The sequence below is a fragment of the Rhipicephalus microplus genome, chromosome 9 (genome assembly GCF_043290135.1).
Source record: "Rhipicephalus microplus isolate Deutch F79 chromosome 9, USDA_Rmic, whole genome shotgun sequence".
Taxonomy (NCBI): domain Eukaryota; kingdom Metazoa; phylum Arthropoda; class Arachnida; order Ixodida; family Ixodidae; genus Rhipicephalus; species Rhipicephalus microplus.
In genome coordinates this window covers 3,288,831-3,307,519 of record NC_134708.1, presented here as the reverse complement: position 1 = coordinate 3,307,519, position 18,689 = coordinate 3,288,831, and the positions used below count along the sequence as shown (strand labels likewise).

Genomic DNA, 18,689 nt, shown 5'->3' with positions numbered 1-18,689 from the left:
TACTGAATACATTTTACTGTTCTAACTGGATGATCCCAAAAAACAATTGAAAATGTTCCCTGAGATTTGAATGCCGTATGTTCCAAGTTGTGGTTATACATGCAATGGGGCAGTTACATGAAAATCAACAAGCATGCGAATATCCACATGAAGGCACGTAGAATACTGTCTTTTCTTACATGACTTGTTACCTTAGCACTTATAAGGTTTAAAAAAAAGGAATGGGCTGTCTAGATTAGCAAGACTTTGTGGAGGTCCCCACACAATTTGATCTTATGATCAATAAAATTGAATCTTTCAATTCATTATTTTTTTTTCTATGTGCAGCTCCGTGATAACTCAACAATCGTGGTGCTGGGCTGAAAATCACGAGATTTCACTTCAGGATAAAGCATAAAGATCCCGACCTTTTCAGCATAGCTTTTAGCATGATACACAAGGATAGGTAGAAACCACTTAAGGCACGCAACAAATTCTGGTAACTACAATCGTGTTTGAGAGACCCCAAGTCTATTTGTAAGGCAATAAACTCCTTTCATGAAGCCACATCATGGATACTAGGAAAAGTGCTACAGGGCACTTAAAGAGCAAGTAAAGAGTGAGAAATGTTTATGAAGAGAAATATGCACACTTTTGCTTTTGCTTTGAGAGCATGCTGCTGCAAGAATTTGGTGAATACGTGCAGAAAGTTGCAAAGGTCAAAACATTCATTTCAGCTGGTTTCAAATTTTCACGTGGTCTCCCCAGCCTTCTCTGCCATAGGAAAGGGGACGGCGTAGCCCATCATCGTGACGCCGCCGGCTTCAGTAACATAACGTCAGCAATACTTCATCAGTGCACAGCCAGCCAACGACCAAGCAGGACCTCCCCAACATGAGCGCATGCCATACTGGCGTGGGAAGAAAGTGCGGTTCGAGGGGGCAACCTTCCCCTAGCGGTGAAGTGGTGTGACACCTCTTGAAGGCTTTCGTTCGGGCAATTCCAGTAGTCTAAGGCTTTCAAAAAGGGCAGAGGGCAGCACAGGGAAATGCAAATGCAGACTGTGCACCTGAAAGAGCCAATTAACGAGCTCAGTGGTACGGAAAGTTGCTGCTGGGTAAGCTTGCGTCACTGCGCGTACGGTGGGGATTGGTAAGGCAAAGGAAATAGGCACAGGAATGATTTTTCGAAATGGAGAATGCACAGCGCGAAGTGCTGTAAATTAAAAAAAAAAGATGCGATTGCTGCACTCTACAATAAGAATTGGCAAGCTTGTTTGAGGGGTATCAAAAAAAATTCAAAGCCTGTTTGCTGCCCCTTTAAAGTAATGTTGAAAATAGATAACCAAGGAAATGTTTTGGGGGCACAGCAAGAGAATGAAAAAGAAATGGTAGGGAAGGAAAGGCGGAGATGTTAACCTGTCTAGGAAAACCAGTTTGCTACTCTAAGGGGAGATTGAAAGAGTGGGAAACAGCACATAACATCACACACACATACATGCTGTCAGTTACATGTCCATTCGGCTCGCGTGGCACCAGACATCACAGTCGCTTGTCTAAGTTAGTTTTTCTTTAGAAACTTGAGCATTTCTTTGGTTGCCTTCAGCTGCTATGTCCTCTGTGTAGGACATTCAAGAATAGATTCAACAGACATTCACTTATTGTCACGGTAGTCTAGAACAGACACCAGTGACTGTCCCTGAACGTCATGTACTGAACAGTCACACAGGATGTGGCGCAATCTCCTCGCAACGACAGGCATCGCAGAGATCGTTGTTGGCCATCCCAATGTGAAAAGAATAAGATTTGCTGAATGCCACACCTAACCATGAACGATAAAGCAGTGTGGCATCGGTTCGGCAGGGTCCAGTAGGCATACAGATATTTGTAAAAGAGCTCGGGCTGTGTTGACGATTGGTCTGCTTCGTGGGCATCATGAAGAGAGCGTGATCTCCTATGGAAGCTTTTGAAGATCGCTGGCTGCATCACACCTTGAAAATTTGCATGTTATCTATGTTCTTCTAATAGCTGCCCGAGCGGCATCATCAGCATGTTCGTTTCCTAGGAAGCCACCGAAACGTCACGTGGTGCTCTTTCTGATGTGGTGTATGAAGCTGCTCCCATGGCTCAGTGCTGATAGCACAGACAGTAGGACTGCCTTGGAGTCGCTGAAGATTGACCATTCTTGATGTGGTTCACCAGTGACATAACAAAGTGCAGAGTAGCTGGTTCTGCAGCAGTCGACGTCGTGGAATGGCAAGTTTTAAAGCTGATGATAATGGCTCATGCTGGAACAACCACTGCCCCGGATGAACACCAAAGGTGTGTTGAACCATCGGTACATATACTGTATTTACTCGCGTAATGAACGCACTCGCATAACAAATGCACCTCCAACTTCAGTCGTCAAAATTCGGATTTTTGCCTTTCCTGCGTAAAAATGCACTCCCTCCAGCCGTCCACTGCAGTACCGCTAGCCGACAGCTGGCACCTCCGTGCCCGTTTGATCTCTTCCGTTTTTTTTTTTTTTTTTTATTATTATGTCAACTCCCCTCGGCCACCTCGGCTCGATCCCTCCTCCCATCCCATCGCTTGCTGCAGCACGCCATATAGTAGTTCTTTCTTTCCATCTGTGCGCAGCACGCACTCAGTTTTTTTTAAATATCTTTGTGCCACAGCGAGGTTCAGGAAGAATGTGAATGTAGCAACATAGCAGCTGACAAGCACACAGCGAGCGAAGGTCGCAAAACTTCCCGCGCCAACCGATGGTCACTTCCTGCAGGTATGAAACTTTAAGGCCCAACCACATGCGTGCAATTTTCGTGCGAGAACAGAACTTGCTATCGCTATGGCTTTGGCAAAAGGCCATTCGTCCTCATCGTGTCGCAGGTTTCTAGAAAACCAGAAAGAAATCGCTTTTGCCAAGAAAACATCGTGACTACATTTGTAACATGGTTCCCGAATTTCGCTTCAGTTGCAAACGAGGCGGCCGTCATATTTTGTCATTATTCTCGTAATCGGCCGTTTGTTTTGATGCTTTGGTGGTAGCTTCCTACTATGTCGATTGCTTGCTACGATATCAATGGCGTCGTCGCGGTCGTTGTGTGAGGTTGCCAAGTTGGCAAAGTGCGTCGTGGCGTCGTAGTGCATGCTTCTGGACACCCCTTGAGACCACAGCAGATACCACTGTTACGGTTAAATGATTGCGAGAAAAGATAGCCCTGAAATGCTTTTACGACGTGCATGGGCAGCACGGGAACAGCTTGCAGAAGATAGCACCTTCAACCACCAAAGATGAGTAAAGTGCAAGTTGAGCGACCTACCTTTTGTTTTTTGCATTACCGTACTTTTTTGCTTATCACAAAAAATTTTTCATAAAATTTTTCCAAGGTAATAATTGCACCCCCACTTTGCCCAGTTTTTTTTTTTTCAAGAAAAAAGTGCATTCATTATGCGAGTGAATACGGTATATGTGCAGTTCCCGCATACCTCTCGTGGAGAGAAGCAAGGACAGTTACTTCAGCACAGGCAACGACTTTTTTTTTTTTTTTTTCAGATTCCTGGCACACAGAGATGTAATACACGTTGAACGAGACACCAAGGGAGTATCAGTGGTTTTGATACCAGTGTTTCATATCAGTGTTTAGATGGTTTAGTAGTGAAGCCTGATTTCAGACACATTCACATAGAGACTGTAGTCATTTCTCATAATCAAGGAGCTCAACTCTTTCTATTTTTTTTCTGCAAGGTACATCCGAGTCGAGTCCCAAATGGTGCAAGCGTAGTCAAGTACTACTGAATGTTTGTGTAAGAGCCCTCACTTCTTTTGTTGTGCACTTAAAATTCCTGCAAATAAATAATAGCATTTTACAAGCTAGATATGATGCACAGCCATGAGCGATGTGTAGGAACAGAATGGAACAGGCATCCACAGGGTCAGCTAAATTGGCGATCACTAGAACAGGCCTTGTAGTAAACCCAATACCCATCCTGTTAAGGAAAAAGGAGAGATCAGCTTCAGTAGCTATATAGACAGGGCAGCTACGTATGAGCTTATTTTTATGCGAGTCCTTTGTGAGTCAGCCCAAGTGTAACGTTCCAGTCATTTTAACAACCATTTCTAATTTACTCGAAAAAAAAAAATGGTGCTCATTTACTGCATTGAAAAATAGTGAACTGCTAAAATATTTCAGAGAGAAAAAAATTTGTTGTCACGTGGCTGCCCTGTGAACTTCCTGGAATGTCGTTTGGGTGTTGTTTGTGGAAAAATTTATTTTTAAAGTACCCCTCCTTCTTTATTTACCAAATTTGCTCTACAAGTTAAGTAAAGATGCTTGTGTAAAATGTTTGAAGCTTCATAATATTAGTGCAATATCTTATTAACTAATATGATTTAAAATCCCTTTCCCCATTCATGGCAATGGGAAATTTCAAGGCGGCAGCTGTTCTATGACCAAATGAGAAAATAGGCGCCAATGGAAAAATTCAAAAATTATTTTCTTCCTTAAAACAAAAAATGTAATAATAAGATTTGCCATATAGAAAGAACTGTTCGAATGCATTCAATTTAGGTATAAAGGTGATTTTAAAATAAACCAGCACATGATGCAAATTGCATCTCAATATGGATAAAAAAGATGATTTTGTGAAATTAGTGAATTTTTCTCGTGAAGTGTTGCAGCTTAAGAGGACTAAGAATTTTTTTTTTTTGAAAATGTACCTTTTGAGGAGTAAGTATTCACTACTGAGATACTCATACAAAGTGCAGCATTGCAATAGAAAATATGCAAACATAACACATCCTGGCTGAATTTGTGGAGAGGTATGTGCCAGAAAAATTGCACTAATATTACTGAGCTTCAAACACCTTACACAAGAACCTTAACTTAACATGTAGACCAATTTTGGTATAGAAAAAAGGAGCGGCACTTTTACAGTAAATTTTGCCACAAACAATACCCAAACGACATTCCAGGAAGCTCAGAAGGCAGCCACGTGACCACAAATTTTTCTATCTCGAAAATATTCTACTGTTTCACTATTTTCAATGCAATAAATGAGCACGATTTTTTTCAAATACATTTGAGATAGTCGCCAAAATGGTTGGAACGTTTGTGTTACTTGATCTCTTTGCGACAATGAGTGGTAACCAAATGCATTTGGCAACTCTTGCTGGCCAACTACAAGTGGCCCAGGTGAACAGCCATAGCTAGAATCTTGTCCAAGGCACGAAGGTTTCATCTGAAGGCAGTAAGCAATGCCATGCCTCCCGTGCACTCCTTTCTAACCAGTGCTAGTCGCAACAACTTGTCATCGCGAGTGACTTCGGCAAACTAAAACCTTCTCAACTCCTTTTAGCAAACAGAAGACGAGGATGATGACACAGGCAGCATTTCCAGCTGAATTTACTTTAGTCAAAATACATAGAATGTATACTTAAAAGACGCATCCACCTAGAACTCCAAGTGTATTATTAGAAGAGGCCCCACGGTCTCCTGGGTAGCGTGTCGTGAGGACCAATGCCGGGCAGGGAGCGTCCAGGCAGTTGAAAGGCAGAGGACAGCCAAAAGAACACATAATGTTCAATTTACAGCGTATGTACAAAACATGTGGACGAGGAAACAGCCCGCCACTAGATGTGCCAACCTTTTAGAAGCGCCGAGGCGCATGAGGAGGAGGGCGCGGTTCTGCGGTTAAGACGCATCTAGTGTCTCTAAGGGACGCGCCCAGCGTCTCTGGCAGACCCGACTACAGTCTCTTAGAGAAAGACAAGCACGGAACACTGCCCAAAGCAAAGCGCGTTCTGCATGTTACTGCAGGCCAGTCGTGCGGCACTTTCCAGGTAGTCTGGCTCTCGGTACTGTCGCTGGGAGCCTTTGAAGTGGTAGGTTGCTGCACGCTTGCAACAGTATCCAATGTAACGTTAAGATTCTTTACAAGAGTAATCAAGAAATGGCTCGTGAATCTAATCACTGGAAGCTCTTTCTATTAAGGTGCTGCATGGAGGCCCTCAGCTGGAAGATGGCCACCAAAGCTTGGCATTACTGAAATCATAAGTGCATGCCGAGAGCCAGCTCGTCTGCAGTTTTACATTGAAGCAAAGAAATGCCAAATTTGATGGCTGAGGCTCGCATACCCTTAGTAGTGGTGGTGCAGATGAGCTCGGTGTCAGCAGCCACAGTGCAAGCCTGTGTTCGTGCTCCTCTTGTTGTCTTCTTTTACAATAAAATACAAACATGAAATAACAGAGAGCCAGGGGTGCACACTACAAGATTAAATTTCCAGAAGCCACGTAAACAAAAGTCCCTTCCTTTCCAATGAAAGCCCCCGATAACCGAGTGCAGGCAAGCAGAAGCCTGAACCAACTATACATTAAAGTGTTCATTCATAAATTGTGGGACCAGAAAAATGAGCGAATTATTGAAAGCTTATATTCAATAATACAGAAGCATTTCAGGACCAGAAAACATGTCCAAATTATCAGGTTTTACAAATTAACAGGTGTAAAATTAGAGAGGCTTTACTGTATCAGCATCACATTGTTGACACAGCAATTCCATCCATGGAACCAATCTGTCCCACCATATGAAACATGCACAAGTGCCCAGTATCAATAGCGATGTGCTGTGTGTCTAAGGGTGCCCCGCCCGCCACAATGGTCTAGTGTTTAAGGTACTCGGCTGCTGACCCGCAGGTGGCGGGATCAAATCCCGGCTGTGGCAGCTGCATTTCCGATGGAGGCGGAAATGTTGTAGGCCCGTGTACTCAGATTTGGGTGCACGTTAAAGAACCCCAGGTGGTCAAAATTTCCGGAGCCCTCCACTACGGCGTCTCTCATAATCATATGGTGGTTTTGGGACGTTAAACCCCACAAATCAATCATGTGTCTAAGGGTAAAGTGCCCAACCCGAACTGTCCAGCATTGTGAACCATCGTTGAGAGCTACATCTCCGAAAGTGAAGAGCACCCAAAGTGCCACCGAACTTAACTGACTTCTCCCAAATTTTTTGCTGCCCGGTGTCATCCCTCGCCCTTCAATAGCGAATATCAGGTGCAGTGATTTTCATTTTTGTCCCTTTCTTTCTTTCTGGCACCCTTCGTGTTACAAACGGAGTAAATACAATATTTTGTTTCATTTGAGTGAAGGCCACAGATGCTTACCACAGCAAAAATGACCGAGCTGATGAACCAGAAGAGCATGCCGCCATGGCCAAACAACTCGAAGTTCTTGTCAGGCACATAAAACTTCCGGTCTGGCAGCACCAACTCCAATACACCCTGTAACAGTACAAACTCACAGTTATTGGATAAGCGATACATACTGCAGATCATAACATTTTGCACAAAATTGTAAGATATAAATGCACTACAGTATACGATTTATACAGCACGTAAAAAGCGATGAAAGTGCAATCACAGATTGCAGGCAAGAATATTATGAGCACCAGCCCTAGAATGAGCCCTTCAAATTCTACCCTGCTTTATCTTTTTTCTTTTGTTCAACTGTTTATCTAGGAATATATAGGAAACAATGGTGGCTAACTACTAATAAAAGATGGTTTTGAAATAATCACATTTAAAAGTAAGAAAACACAAGAAAACCAGACATTATCTATCACAAGCATCATTTAACTACACTAAAATCTCATTAATTCAAACACGGTTGTTTTGAAATTCCATTTATTTAAAAATACTTCTGCCCTCCTGTATTTTGCAATGTAACTCTTAGCAGATAATTTGAGGCGGCAGTCAGCACCAGTCCAGTTAATTTGAGAATTCTGGGTACCATGTGCTCATTCCCGATCCCGATTTCCCCTCGAATCTGCAGAAACCATGGCCCTTAAAAGCCCTCCAAGGCAATGCGTTGTAAGCGATAATGATGAGCGACAGATGCAATGCGCCAGCCTTGCTGCTACCAGGGGGGGAAAAAAGCTTGCCCCATACAACTTCTTCCTTTTTTTGCATCGCGAATCTATTCAGTGCTTTTGCTCCCAAAACTAGTGCAGTGGTGGGAATATCTTCCAACACTTTGAAGCAGACAATATCTGCTTTTGGAGTAGCTACCTCTGTGTTTGGAGCATGCGTGAGCTTTCATGACACACATGCACAGAGGAAAACAAAATTACTTTAGTTTAATGTTCCCTTGGTTTACACATAATTTATAGAGAAGCAGCAAGCCCAGAAGCCCACAAAATGAGCACAGGAAATAAACCAAAGTAGGATTATATACAGAAGTGGTGACATAAGATAGTAAAGGGTCTTTTAATTGTATTTTTTACCTTGGTCTGCGCTGAGCAAATTTCATCCATAGTGTAGGATATTGTATCAAACTAGCTGCAGCATGAAGTTCATAGCAGTGCACGCAAGCATGCACGCACGCACACACACACACACGTGCATGCATTAAAAGCTCGTTACAGTAAAACCTCATTAATACATACATACATGCCGAGAACCTGTTGGTGGTTATGCAGCTAACTATGCACTAAACGTACAATGGACTCCCTTTAAGGCGAACTCGAAGGACCCATGAAGAATCGGTTGTCTTATAAGAAACACCCTCAAACAAAGAATTGGCGACATACTAAGGTGCATGCAAGTATCTTAGTTCAGAATAAAGAATCAAGTACACTAACATCAAAAGAAAAAAATACGGAAAAATACTGATTGATTGATATGTGGGGTTTAACGTCCCAAAACCACTGTATGATTATGAGAGACGCCGTAGTGGAGGGCTTCGGAAATTTAGACCACCTGTGGTTCTTTAACGTGCACCCAAATCTGAGCACACGGGTCTCCAACATTTCCGCCTCCATCGGAAATGCAGTCGCCGCAGCCGGGATTCGAACCCGCGCCCTGCGGGTCAGCAGCCGAGTACCTTAGCCACTAGACCACCGCGGCGGGGCTCGGAAAAAATATTCATTAGCGAGAGTCAGTTTAAAGGCAACTGTGTTCAAGTGCTCCTTGTCAGGCTTTCTTCAATCCACGGTAGATGTCTGTCGATGTTGTGCGCAATGGCGAGCAGCCACAAATGATGAAATATCTCCTAGTGACCTTAAGAACACCCGAGTTCCTTTAAACTGCTCAATATAGTTCCTTAAAAGAACAATGAAGGCAACTATTAAGTCGATGTTGATTGTTGAAATAGTGGTCCATAAACCTCGTAGTGTTACTTTTGTGCCAAGGAAGGGCCTATCTTGAATTAAAATCACAATTTAGTGGTCTGCATTGGGTTAGCGCACTTCAAATTGCCCGCCTCACTGAAGCGGACCAACCGGACCGACTTGCGTTACTGTTGCTGTGCACAACGTTGCCGGGCTTTGCTTCGCTAGCAGCAGGAGCCACAGCAGCAACAATGGCCATCCCGCCATTGGCTCAGAGATTGCAGACGTATTTTGGATCAACTTGGCCCCGCTAGATGGCACCACCTGTCCAATTTGACCATGCGAAAATTTATTGTTTGAACCACTCGTGCCAATCTTCGTTAGTAATGTCTGGTAGTTCTTTTTTCCATTAATGAAACAGAAACGATCAAGCAGCATTTTATTGTGTCTCTTGATGCACAGAACATTATTTAGTGCAGCTAGATTGATTACTAATGATTAATTGTAGGTGGTTTGTCTGATGTCATTGGGATCATTTAGAGACTGTCCTGCTGCGGAACATGTGTTCCTTGTGGATTTACTTTAATTTCTCGATAAGTAGGGTAATGTTGTCGATAGTACTGTCATTTTACATGTTGTCATACATTGAGCTTTCAGTCTGACGTAAATTGTTATTTGATTTTTGTGTCCCTTTAAGGAACGAATATAGGTGCCTGCTGCATTATTGGCCACTGGCGCTGGCCGCAAGCAGGTGTCTCCCTTGTCATGCGACATTACGTCCGCAGGCTCCTCGAGTACCTCTTGAATCAATGTGCCCAATCCATCTTCTTCTTTATACGTTGGCTCTTCACGTCAATGCTGGTATAACTGCCCATGTCCAGGACAAGTCCCTTGCTGCCTAGAGGGGCAACCAACTTCACCTCTTTCTCATCATCTTCACAATTAGGATCCTGAGCTGAACACTCGGGCACAACAAACCCCACGTGACGGAACCAGTTCATGATTATTGTTTCAGCCACCTGGCTCCAGGCATTAATAAGCAGGTGAAGCATTGTCAGTGGGCCAACGGTGTAGTGCTTGTCGCTTTCTATGCAGAGTAGCATTCTCTGCAGAAGTTACCGGCGATAGTGCTTTTTCAGACTGTTTATCACACCGTGAGCAGGCAAAAACTCCAAACGAATCGCTTGAAGATCGGCAACGTGCCCGTGCCCAGGGCCGTTGTCCATCAGGAAGAGTATGCTTCTCCTTAACGAAACTTCAATCCATGTCTCATAGCTGGTGCTCAAAAATCGACTGTGTTTTCAAAGACTATGAGTTGGCTTTAAAGGCCACTGGCAGCGTTCTAGCATGCTTGAAGCAGCGTGGCGATTTGGATTTGCCGATGAGCAGCAGCTTCAGCTTCTCACTTTTCGACATGCTCGCACCAACGAGTACAGTGATCCTCCCCTTGCTGTGCTTACCCCCCTGCTATTGCTGCCAGCGAATGCTAGTCTTTTGGGGCAGCATCTGATAAAATAGGGCTGTCTCGTCGACGTTGTTAATGTCGCTGAGGTCGTGCTCCTGGATGACATCTTTGAGCTTGGTAAGCCTCAAGTCATTGCAGGTCGTTTTGTCAACGGCAGTGGCCTCACCAGTAAGAGGTAGAAAAACTAGACCATGTGGTTTTCTAAAGCGATTGAGCCACCCGTCACTGCAGGCAAACGCAATGTCCATTCGCAGGACAATTTCCTCCGCTCTCGCCTTCAGCACACCGTTCACAGGTAGATTCACTCTATGGGCATGTTAAATCCAAGCGAGGAGAAAATATTCCAAGCCCTTATGCGCAGTCGTCCGCATTTTCTTCTACTTCAAAGCAAAATCACCCTCATTCAGTGCGGTGGTTATCCGCGCACTGTACTTTATGATGCCAGATAGCGCACTCTAGGCAATTCCAAACTTCTGCGTGATTTCGGTTTTCACGAGCTTGCCAGCTTTCACTTCAGCCAAAATCTATGCTTTTCTTTTTTTTTTTCAAAGCTCAATTGTTTTTTTGTGAAGAGTTGGCTTACTGGCCATTTTCAACAGGCCTAGCGAGGCAAGGCACACAAGTGCGAGACACGATAGTGTGACAGCTGGCTCGGCACAGAGAGAAAACTCATTTTCTCGGGGGTGGCGAGATAGGAAAACATCCACATGAAGACAGCTGTGGGACGTAAACTCACGTGCTTCTGCTCGACATTGGTCAGGAGAACTGCTCCATTTGCGAATAGAAAGATTTTGTCACCGTAGTTTTTTTTTCCAATTTTCTTTTTTTTTTTTTTGCTTTTCACTTCGCGGCAGCCATACGAACTCAATTTCTTTTTTTGTTGCTTCGCCGCCTGCTCCGCGGGTTGAAGAGAGCTGTAGGTGGTGGCTCGCTTCCTCGTTCTCTCCGCCAGCTGCGGCATGGGTTTGCTTTGGGCTGGTTTTAAATTTGGAGCGTTTCTTTGTTGCACGATGTTGCGCTTCGGCGTCAGCAGTGGCACCGTCCACACCCTTACTGTGCATGATTGCGTCTCGTGCCGGCCCAAGAAGACGACCCGCAAAACTGTCACTTCCCTCCCCCTTTCTCGCCTCGGAAGGCTGATGCAGGCAGCCTCTGCTAGTAAAAAAAAAAGCAAATGCTCGTGCTGCACATCCGTTCAGTGCCTTCCTTCCTTCGTACAAGTAAGCACTGGATAGTGCACAAGGGCGTCTTTAGTTGGCTCTCCCTTGGTGTTGAAGGCAACGCTTCTCCTTTATTGAAAAAATAACAATAATAAAACTGAAATAACAATTACACATTTCCAAACCATACCCAATTATGCAACATTCATGCGACCCCCCCCCCTGCAATACACTTGAGTTCACCCCGTGGGAAGCTGCAAACGATATTTTTATTTTTCTTGCCTTATTTTTCTCTTTTCCGTCGCTTCGTTCCTGGTCGCGAAGTGAATTGCCAGCGGGGGCGGCCTCCCTAAAATGTTTGTCATAACAGAAGAGTGGATACAAGGGTGTTCGTCAAAGTGTATTTTTTTAATTGGGTTCATGAAAAAACAAACAAACGTTCTCAGGTAATTCGTCATAAGTGAGAATTCGTCTTAAACAAGTTCATTTTAATGGAAGTTCACAGCAGTATGCACTAAACAAGTACATAAGCTTGCGCAGGGTTCCCCTTTGGGGGGCAGGTTTGTCGCAGCCCCCCCCCCCCCCCCTCCATATGAAGCCAATGTATGGGGCCGACTTTACACACCCTCTCCGCCCCTCCCTATCATGTCAACGTACTGTGCCAAATTTGCTCCTTTTTTTCCCCCTGTTATGTCAATGTATGGGGCTGGCTTTGCGACCCCCCTCCTTAGATATGCACATGCTCGTTTGCATTTACGTGCGCCATCACCGCTAAAGAATGTATAAATAGAGTGCCACAGCAAATATTACCTAAAGTGCCCACCATGAAGCCATTTCTCTATTTTTGCCAATGTTCAGAAATGGTAGGCATTCTCACATGACCATTTGATAGCACGCAGTGGCGACACCAAAGTGCATTTCAAAACTACTGCGGAGTCTGGAATACATAGCCAACGCAACGACAGACACAGTGAAGAAACAGACATGATTGGCTGTCCACGATAAATGTGAACTGCGATCTTCTACTTGGAGAAAATTCACAGTTTTTTTATACTTGGTACAGTTGCAGGGAACCATTTGTCTATTAGCTAGTTGTGTGCAGCAATTCATCTACTAGGCGTACACACCATGCCAAGCCACTTGCTTTCACTCTGCTTGAGACCGTGTACCGATGCAGCGGGAAGCCTGTTGTCTCAATGCAGCGGTATGAGCTTTCTGCAGGCAATGGTGCAACGGTCCTGGCAGCAGACAAAGGCACGTTTGGACTGTTGCTTAACAAAAGCGTGCGGGACGCTTCTTGTCTTGATAAATGTGATCCACAACATCAACTCCTCTACAGTGAGTTGCTTTCGTTTCTGCAAACCACTACACGCTGAACTACACAGCGATTGAGGCGACAGCCATCGGAGCCTGAGCGCTCTCAGGTAGTTGCCAGCTAATAAAAGCATGTAATAGGCCTGAAGCGGCGCTATGCCACACACGTCACTTTTTGTCGGCGATAAGTCATTCTGGCGTGTGTTTCAGTAGCCACCACGTTGCCTTCATTCTTCACCAATGATTGCCAAAAACAGCACTGCTGCAATCGCGCGGAAGTCTGGACAATTGATCGGCCGATCATGTGTTTTTGCAGCAGCTCAAGTGTGCAAGATGGCGTCCATCACGTTCACGATGCATGTTGTCAATGTTACTTTTAATGCCAAAAGTACCCTGTGGCACTGCAATGACTCAATGACAAAAAATACCCTTTTTGGCCAGTATAGCAGAGTAACTTCCTGTTGGCACAGGTTGGTGCAATCGGCACAGGTTTCCCACCATTGGTGGTGAAAAAATTCGAGTTCATGCTGCATTCACTTGACGGTCAAACAGGGCAGACCGCTGGTGCAGTGCTTGGTCCATTGTTGCCGCATCAGTAGGGAACTCGGATAGACCCTTGGGAAGACTGTGCAACAAACCAGCCAAATGTTCCTATAAGGTGGCGCAGCTTTTTTTTCTTGTGCCACAGCAGCAGGATCGGCTCGCTTGAAAAGCCGAGCCATGTCCTCCATGTACATCATGACGGTCTCACTTAAAATCTGGATCAGTGATCACAAAACAATCCTGTATATCTTTAGAAGGCGATGCCAGAACTTGTGCCAAGATGTCACATCATCATCATCATCCCTATTCAGAAACAATGTCCATGCGCCATCCGTTAAGCAAGTTTTAAGTTTTCGAGTTTTGCAGCATCATCCTAGTAAATGATCACTGCAACACGTTCAAACTTACTTAGCCATTCATCAACGCCTTGATATTTCTCGGTGAAAAAGACTAGACATCAGCGGGTTCAGAGTAACAAGCATTGAAAGCTGGGTGAGTTGGCAAGTTGCCTAAAGATAAGCGGGTTCTGAGCGACGTAGCAGATCAACATAGAAGGGGTCGGAGCTTAGAAGGCAGCTTGTGACAGTTATAGTCGCTGCGTCAATGGCCGGTGCCGGTGCCGGTGTCTCTGGTGGTAAGCCTCGTTGGCAGTGGCTTGTTCTGTAAACAGGGGTGTCCAAGAGCACAGGACATGTGTTCCGGCTACTGGGTGGGGTCTTGTGTGTAGAGCGAGTCATGAGACCCAGTTCTTCGAACAATCTTGTCGTGTTTCTGACAATCACCTTGCTTTATTGGGAGTGGCAGGTTGACTAGTAAAAAAAGCGGCTCAAGCAGATCTTCTTTATCTCCTTCCACTCGTGGTTCTCACACAAAGTAGACCATGGCCTTCTTTATCTCCTTCCGCTCGTGGTTCTCACACAAAATAGACCATGGAGCAATATGACAGCCATCAAAAACCACCAACTGCAATGTATTTGGAGATCCCCCTCACCTTATTCAACTAATATTCTAGAGCGAGCATGTTTTTTTTTTCAATATAATGTTATGAAAGGGGACTCGATCACAATAACTCACAATGAAATTCCATATTGTATACAAGATGCTCACTTACACCGAGCATCTATGTTCGTTTTTTTGCAAAGGTCTCAGTTACTGAGTCTTTGAACACTGACTCACCCCACACCGACCCCTCTCACCTTGGCTATTGTTAGCTGTGCCATCCCGTCTAAAAAAATTAATTCTGGGCCAGCTAGGTAGGATTCAGAGGGTCCCCATTACCCAGCTTTTCCCATGGTAATTTAGATGTGCCGGAGTTCGGGGAAAGGAAAGATCTTTAGCGGATATTTTTAACCCCACAGCTTCAACCTGTATGCTTCCAAGGCCACCAAAGGTGCCTGCAGCTTTGATATATGTTGTGGAAAATTAGCTGTAACATTCACGAGAACACAAAAAAAAACCTGCCAAAACAAGTGCCCTCGTGAGCGTCCCCCTTGTTTTAGCTCTGCAGTGCAATTTCCCGCAACATATATCAAGCTTGTACAAACGAGCCCAAAAGAATGCTTTATTGAACTCTTTTAACCAAAAAGGACAGCAAAAATGAAGCCATGCACATCAATAAAAAGTGAAGCCATGCATGTCATCAGTTGCATGTCAATAAAAAGTTTATTTGTAACAACGAAAGAAATAAAAAAAGCGATTATAAAGGGCTGATGCAAGCAAATAATGCAATAATTGCCAGGATGTAGTCCTCCACATCTTAGTGCAGCAACTATGTAACCGCATGTGATTTGCTACAACCAGTGGGCAGCAGCTCTAAAAAACGGCAAACACGTGCCTGGTAAAAGAAGGAGGGTGGATACCTGTGTGCCCGAATAGAGTTCAGCCACAAAGGAGGTGACCATGAGCACTCGCTGGATGCTGGTGCGGCTGTCCAGGTGGCCTACGTGAAAAACAGTCAGTGGTGCTGCTAATGCATGAGACGGCATGCACCTACCAAAGGCCAGCCCAAAGATGAGCACGCTCATCTCGGTGGACAGCAGGAAGAAGCGCACCACGACCCACAGCAGCTGCGCAGAGAGATTATTGTGGGGAAGAGACAGCGCCACAAGTAATCAGACACATGCAAAACTTGGCAGCCATACACTGGCACCTGATTGGCATGGCCAATCTTTGGCAGCTTTCTCACAAGCTGTCCTTGTTCCCGGCTATCACAAAGCTGCTACAATATTGACCAATAAAAAGGAAATACAGTGTGGCAACATACAACAAGAGAGCCAATTGTTACTGGCATTGAAATCCCTCGATGAAATTCTTTCCTTCCAAACGTATTCTCTCTATAGTGGCACCTGATGCCAGGTGCATGCCCTGTGGACATCACGTGAAGGCCGCTGCTCCGCTTTAAGATTAACTATTACTCAGCCCCCAGAGGCTAGCTTTACAGGCAACTAAATATTTTTTTCTCTTCTCTTGGCTTCTTCAGATACCAACCCTGTTCTCGGTGACATGTCCAGCCACAGGGCGATTCTACCTGGTCGTGGCAGCTAAAACATTCTCTTAAAGACAGCCGGACAGTGCTTTCAACGTACTGACATTCTGCAAGGTACATTATTTGCCAACTAGCGAACTATTTGTGCGCCTCAGAGGAGGTGTGACAAAATGACACTTAGAAAAGAACCAGCTTACCGCTATCACTACAACGCAACAATTCCTCTGCTACAAATTTTGAGGGTAACAGCACTACAACAACAACAAAATCAAAACGGCCAAGTCAGAGCTTCAAGAGCTGCATACAAATACTCGGCAGTAATATCTTGTCTAAAGTAATCCGATCATATGCCTGTTTTGTAAGGACATGTACTACCTCTCAACATGAGTACAACAGGCAGATATAAACAGCGCCCAAATGGGTGCCTCCATCTCAGCCACTATCACTGTTGAAAGTTTCATTTGCCCTTTATAGAGCTAAAGTGGATGCTTGGACAAGTTTAATGTTCACAAGTGACCCAGACCAACAGGAAATGGTTACAAGTGATCCAGCAAGGTGACTAAAGGGTTCAAGGAGAAACACTGACAACCACACCTCCTTCAGTCTATACCTTGTCATGCGTAGACCCGGCCAGCACAAGGAGGCCACTTACTGCACAACTCTCGCGATCACTTTAAATGTTGTCCTTAAAATTCAATCATGAATACCATAAATTATGTGTAATTGTCCGATCACGTCTCTCTTCTCCTCTGCGTTTCTGTAGCATTGGGCAAGCAGGAATTCCGTTATTCCTTCACCGAATGCCAGATTTCGACACTAGCGCCGCATGCAAGTGTCGCGAGACGTTTCATGCATGCTTCAGGAAGATACTCTCTTTCTTGACACTGTAGGCTAAGCATACACTTTTTTTTCCATTTGTCGACTCCATTGTAGACCTGTGCGCCGGTACTAAAATTGCCGGCGGCGGTGCGCCAGTGTTTTCACTTCCGGCAGCGGCGTGCAACAGGCGCGGGGCTCATCGGATCGGCAGAGGGGCAGCGTGAAAGGGACGGGTTATACTCTTCAGTGAGGAGAAGAGAGCAAAGAGTCGTTTCAATTGTGAAAAATAGAAAGAAATTTACCAATGCCATGAAAATATGGACTGTCTTTTTGAGCAAAGCTCTGCATTGCTAGATTCCACTGTAGTTCTGCGCAGCACGCCAGTGGTGTTCCGTGGCTCTGGCCTATGACGGTAGAAGCCGCCTTCATTTTCCTGAGCGGCCCCTTGCCTCTTTGGTTGGAATGACAAGGGCCGGGAAAACCCCCATCACCAGGATGGAAGCATCTGATATAAAGAAGCCCCACGCGAGCTTTCCGCAAGGGAAGGAAGCATGCACTGCCGCATCGGGAAGGGGTGGATTATACACACCAATGTCTGTGCCTCAGTTTCTTATGAAGTCAACATCGTCATAGCGATGTTACGAGAAGTTATGAATACCTTTTGCCTTGGATAGCATGCCCATAGTCAGTACTCAAAAATAAAGCGCAAAGAAAAAGCGTCAGCATAGAGCAACATGTGACTGGGCGTTAAAGTGACAGGAAGTCGCTATAACCGAACGAATTTTGTCCGAAGGACCAGTAACGTGGGATATAGCTGCCCGGTGACGGATGAACAATAGCGCAAGATTTTCTGTGAAGCACTGCACTCAAGTGAGTGTAAGGTTTGCACGTCCCTCTCGTGCATTTATCTGACTTTCAGCACGAACATGGCTGACTCATGTCCAAGCATATCCAACTGCTCTATGCCACAGTGATCCCAAAGCAATGGCTACCAGGTGACAAATCAAATAAAAGACGGTATGAAGGACAAAATTATTAGAAAGAGTCTTAATGCGATCATTATATATATATATATATATATATATATATATATATATATATATATATATATTACTCCGGTATAATGCACAATCTGCATACATTGCTCAATTGACTTTAGGAAGCCATCTGTTTTTTTTTTGGGGGGGGGGGGGGAGCACTGGGGGCAGAGAGCTGCATCGCAACACCTACATGACAGTTACGTTTGCTCAAAGAATCAGACACAGTGACAGTTGGTTTGTTTTCTTCAGTTATCCACTTATTTGTTTGCACGAGTAAATGCCAAGGGAATAAAGCGTACAACCCGCAAATATGTTTATCTGCGTAAGCAAGTGATGAGAGACACGTATAGAAGTAGTAGAGAAAACAATGTCGTGTTAAGAGTACCATGATATGCGAAAGATAGCTCTTACTACGATAAATAAATATAAAACTTTCCACACCTCTACGAAACCTGTGGCTTGAGAACAACCAATGCGATTAATGCTATTCGAAAGCATTTAACCACCAATTACACTCTTCCATGATTTTGATCATGTGAGGCACAATGTGAAGCATGTGAAATAAACACTGTAGTATACCAAGCGAAACTTGTGTCTAACCTCATTAAGCATCACGAACATGTAACCAATAATTGGGAAAGGCTTCAGTGTAAATTGGATTTAGCTCACTGCTTAACACCGGGACCACAAGTTTCAGCTTTCTCTGGTTAACCACTTGTATGGAGTGCTTGGCCGATGATTTTTTTCTTGCTCCTGTCGGTTGCTGAAGCTCATACAGATT

The 18,689-nt window shown here is 44.6% G+C and overlaps 1 protein-coding gene across 7 annotated transcripts in view; it reads right to left on the bottom strand.

Moving 5' to 3' along the window:
• Positions 1–18,689, bottom strand: part of LOC119163329 (transmembrane protein adipocyte-associated 1 homolog) — a 148,384-nt gene that overhangs the window by 43,988 nt on the left and 85,707 nt on the right. For 4 of the 7 annotated variants that reach the window (XR_012885955.1, XM_037415306.2, XM_037415307.2 and 1 more), the window contains exons 5-7: positions 15,558–15,630; positions 15,424–15,503; positions 7,140–7,256 (exon numbers count right to left, since the gene is read on the bottom strand). Coding sequence is in view for 4 of the 7 variants with exons in the window: in XM_037415306.2 (XP_037271203.2) it covers positions 7,140–7,256; positions 15,424–15,503; positions 15,558–15,630 (270 nt within the window). In the remaining 3 variants the exon portion in view is untranslated. Of the gene's footprint in view, positions 1–6,114; positions 6,194–7,139; positions 7,257–15,423; positions 15,504–15,557; positions 15,631–18,689 lie in introns of all 7 variants that reach the window. The other 3 variants (XR_012885952.1, XR_012885953.1, XM_075872988.1) reach the window with 1 other exon arrangement.